The 4228-nt window shown below is 33.9% G+C and overlaps 1 protein-coding gene across 1 annotated transcript; it reads right to left on the minus strand.

Annotated features, from left to right (window-relative positions):
- Positions 1-1083: 1083 nt before the first annotated feature.
- On the minus strand, positions 1084-2081 carry LOC121123308 (enhancer of split mbeta protein). The gene has a single exon (XM_040718428.2). It carries the CDS (start codon positions 1963-1965, stop codon positions 1417-1419), a length of 549 nt encoding a protein of 182 aa, XP_040574362.1. The 5' UTR covers positions 1966-2081; the 3' UTR covers positions 1084-1416.
- Positions 2082-4228: the final 2147 nt, after the last annotated feature.

Genomic DNA, 4228 nt, shown 5'->3' on the forward strand with positions numbered 1-4228 from the left:
TAAATTCAAATAAAAAGTCACAAGTCATAAAAAGTGATAGGGGTCCCATCTGGCCACCCCAATGACAAACTCTGCAACCGCCATTGGCTAATGCAAGAACTACTTCGCATCAATATTTTATGACCAAGGAGGTATCGTAAAGGCATGGAAGTTTAAAAAGTTATCTATATCAATCTAGGGGTCGGTAAAGGGGGATGCATTCCGTATCTTGTGATTAAGATACGTTAACTATCGAATTGCGGTCAATACTTATGTAAGAAACAAACTCTGGATCATTGTTGGTGCACGTGTCTTTCTTATTTGTATTGCCACATAATTATCAATGATACTAAAGGTACGCAAATGGTACTATCATCAACAGTCCATGTTGATATATTTGCTTGTCAATGCCATCACACAGTCTGTCATTTCTTTACTGGAAGATAAGCAACATCATATTATGTACCATTACATGAAAATCTCTTACATAATACGTAATACTTTGGCATTTTCGTATGAACTCATTTGAGGTAAAACTCATTAATTCTTCATGATGTTGAGTTGAACCCCCTTTCTTCCCCCCTGCTTTTGAAGTAGAGAAAACCACATATAAAATAAGGTCAACATTTCACATGAGGTCGTGAGGAGAAGTTCCTTTTTATTATATTAATAATAATTATATATTTTTTTTCTTGTTGGAATGTTTTTGTCGTTAGGACTGTGTGTGTCTTGAGTCTTGCTTTTTTTCATCTATTCACATCCTTTTTTCTTCAAATATTTTTATTATTATTATTATTTTACCAAGTTTTTCCTTTGGATGATGAATTTTTTTTTATAACTTTTCTTGTTCGTCGCGGTCTAGGAATTCCATGAGTGACCACGATGTGAATCAACATAACACACTTGTTCCCACACTACTATAAAACTATATACGTAACGTAAATACAATACAGGGAATGACGATGAAAATTAATTTGAGAAAAAAATGACCAAAACACAGATATTTTTTCTCTGTAGATTGGTTGGCCATTTGTTCTTTGTGAAGAGCCGTGTGTTCCGTGTTCGTTTCATTAAATTAAAATAAATAAATGTAGACATTCCAAAGTGTATTAATTTGTTTCTTTATATCATAAAACTATATATGTATGTATATATAACTATAAATTGTATTGTCAGATTAAGCAAAAAGACGGAGAAGGTATCATCTGGGTACATTAATGAAAAATAGATACACAATACTTGTATTAGGGCAATTCCTTACTCAGCACTCATTTAATTCGCCTGAGTTCTAAGAAAAAGACGTACTACCCAATCATACAAAGTATACGTAATCATTGTAATAGAAATGAAAGGATAAAATTAATTAATTAATCAAAAGGAGTAATTATCACAGATATAGATATAATTTAAAGGGGAAAGAGAACGAAGAAGTCGGGACTACCATGGCCTCCAAGACGCATTACTTATCCTTTCTTCTTTGGGTACAACAGGAGAAAAGGCAGAATTAGGACGACTATGAGATGTCGGCTTACTCTTTTTAAAGATGAGTAGTTGGGAGTCCAAATAGGATAGAAGTCGAACACTTGCATTAGGTTCAAGAACCTTGGATTCGCTAAGGTATTTAGAGACCTCTGATGCACATTGGCTATAGCCTGCTTGAAATGTCCCTGCATAGGTTGCTTCAGGTGTGAGTCCAAGAGCATTATTTGCTTTTAGTTTTTTAAGATGGCGGACTGTGAGTTCTAGCACATCCGCTTTTTCTAACTTGGTGATGGATTCTCCTTCAGCCTGTAGGTATGAGACCATGATATCCTTGAGGTCGTCGAGACATTTGTTGATACGAGCGCGACGTTTACGTTCTAGGAGTGGTTTCATTATTTTTCGATATTGATAGGTTCGAGACATAGGTGGAGGATCCTGAGCCTCTGGAGAGGATCCAACACCAGAGTCTGAGAAAGATGAGGATGTTGACGACATGTCTAACATAATTTCCAACACGAGTCTCTCTCACTTTGAGTAGTGTGCTACTATTATTTTCTTCTTTACTTATTTTCGGATCTGGCTTAGCCGTCTACGTATTCACAACCTATACTGAGCGAATGACGAGGGGAAAAAAGTAATATGTTTATAATAACACACTAGCATAGACTTTTTGGACGCTATTTCACGCGCGCAAACGCCCGGGTTAATGATAGCTTTTTATTTAAGAAAAATAAAAAATAAAATACATAGAGTAGCTACCTGTACGAAGCGTGGGAAAAAATGATGTTGAAAGAAGTAGGGAATTGTTATAATGGGTATACGTTAGTCCACAGGCAAAACTCATTTCTACGTTTGAGGCAAAATCAGAAACATGGGAGTAGGGACCTCAGGAAGAAATCAAGACATACACATAGAATTTGTTCTCTTGGTACGCTTCCAAGTCTACATTTATCAAAGTTCCAAAAGACCCTTGGACTATACTCACAACTTGAGACCTCACTGAGACATATCCTTTCCCACGACAGATTTGAGTAAATTATAGGTCATATGATTAAAAAAAAAAAAAAAAAACTCTTTTCACCTCTTTTAAATCTGATTCCGTTTCAACCTATGTATGTATGCCGTGATTTGCCATTTATTTGAAGGAAGAAGTGCTCCTTGTTTCGGGTTCCCATTATTTGAAAGGCGCTTTTTTCAATAAGTTCTCTTCAAATCAAGGTTTTCAAGGTTGTTTATAATTATGATTACATAGGTACATGAGGAAGGAAAAAAACGAGAGGGAGACACACAAGTGCGGCGCTTTATTGAAGACCATCGCTTCTTCTTCTTACATACGTAGATACTTTGAGGGGAAGATTAAAAAAAAAAACGATGTTATTAATATAAGAAGAAAAAAATAAATACTTTATCCGTTTTTATGAGAGACTGATTGGTATTTAAAAGAACACAATGACTACTCATCTCCCGTGACACAATTAACTTTTGTACGTAAAATAATACAATTTCTAATCAAATTCTTTTACAGGCAGCGGGACAGGGTCGTGAATTTTGTTATTGCTGTGGTTTTAAATATCAAAATCGTCATTTTTTGAAAAAGGAATTTAATCAAATATTTGGTTAGGCATGTGGACTATTCAATTATTCACGGAGAATTTCTTAGACATAGGTACTACAAGCACATAGAAGGAAAATTCATTAACAACCTTCCCCTTACTATAATACTTATATCTACAACATCGGCGCATATCTTCATGCACACTCGGAACTTGTAGAACGGGAAATATTTGATCTATGACTATCAAATATTCTTTAATAAATACATATATATAAATAGGAATGGAATAACCCCTGCAAATTTCCAAATTTATAGGAATGGAAGTAACTAGTAGAAAAATAAAATATTTAGGGAGAGAGAATCTCTAAACATACAAAACTTAGTGTTGATTCCTTGCCTGGAAAATCTTTGAAGATCAGTTAGTTATAATTTTTGTTAAACTGAATATTTCGATTCTTTAAAAAAAGGTGGTAATTAATGGTCGTATAGAAAAATTTGGAAGGACAATTGTATTAATTGATAATGTCATGTGTATTTCTAAATTGTGATCATTGTTACAATTACCTCATATGAAGTTCCAAGGGTTGTTCAAATCGTATAAAAGGGTAAAGCAAGACAGAAAAAAATCACTTGTGTTGTCAGAATTGTATGTGGTTCCTATTTTTGTATCGCTGATGAACATTCCTTTGCTCAAGTTTAATTATTAAAGCAATGAGAGGCTGGCAGTTCGAACGTATTCCACCGTTAATTTTAATATAATGTTTAGCCGCAGTTAAAATATAAATGTAAAGTAGCTTCAACAATGTTTCAATGTGACAATAAATATGCTTCCCTAGAAGGTCAAATGTCAGAAACTTCCATTTTTTTCTGTTGAATTATCAATTGACTATATATTAGTTGGAGTATAAAAATCATTATTTTCCAATAGATGTCTTTAGTAGTGTGTATCTTGATTTTTATAAGATTGATCGGTTTACGCTGGATGATGTTAGAAAGATCTGATTTTGTACTAAAATATATATTTATAAAACTTTTGATTGTTTGACTCTGTTTTGTTTGAGTGCACGTCAGAAATCTAAACCATCAAAGAGAAAATACGCCATATTTTACAGTCTTTCTTCAAACAAGGCGAAAACACAAGCCAGGTGTCTGAAAATGTAAACAGTATTTATGGTTCTGATATCACAACTTCCAATCATGCGCAATTTTGGT

Source organism: Lepeophtheirus salmonis, chromosome 8 (genome assembly GCF_016086655.4).
Source record: "Lepeophtheirus salmonis chromosome 8, UVic_Lsal_1.4, whole genome shotgun sequence".
Classification (NCBI taxonomy): Eukaryota; Metazoa; Arthropoda; class Copepoda; order Siphonostomatoida; family Caligidae; genus Lepeophtheirus; species Lepeophtheirus salmonis.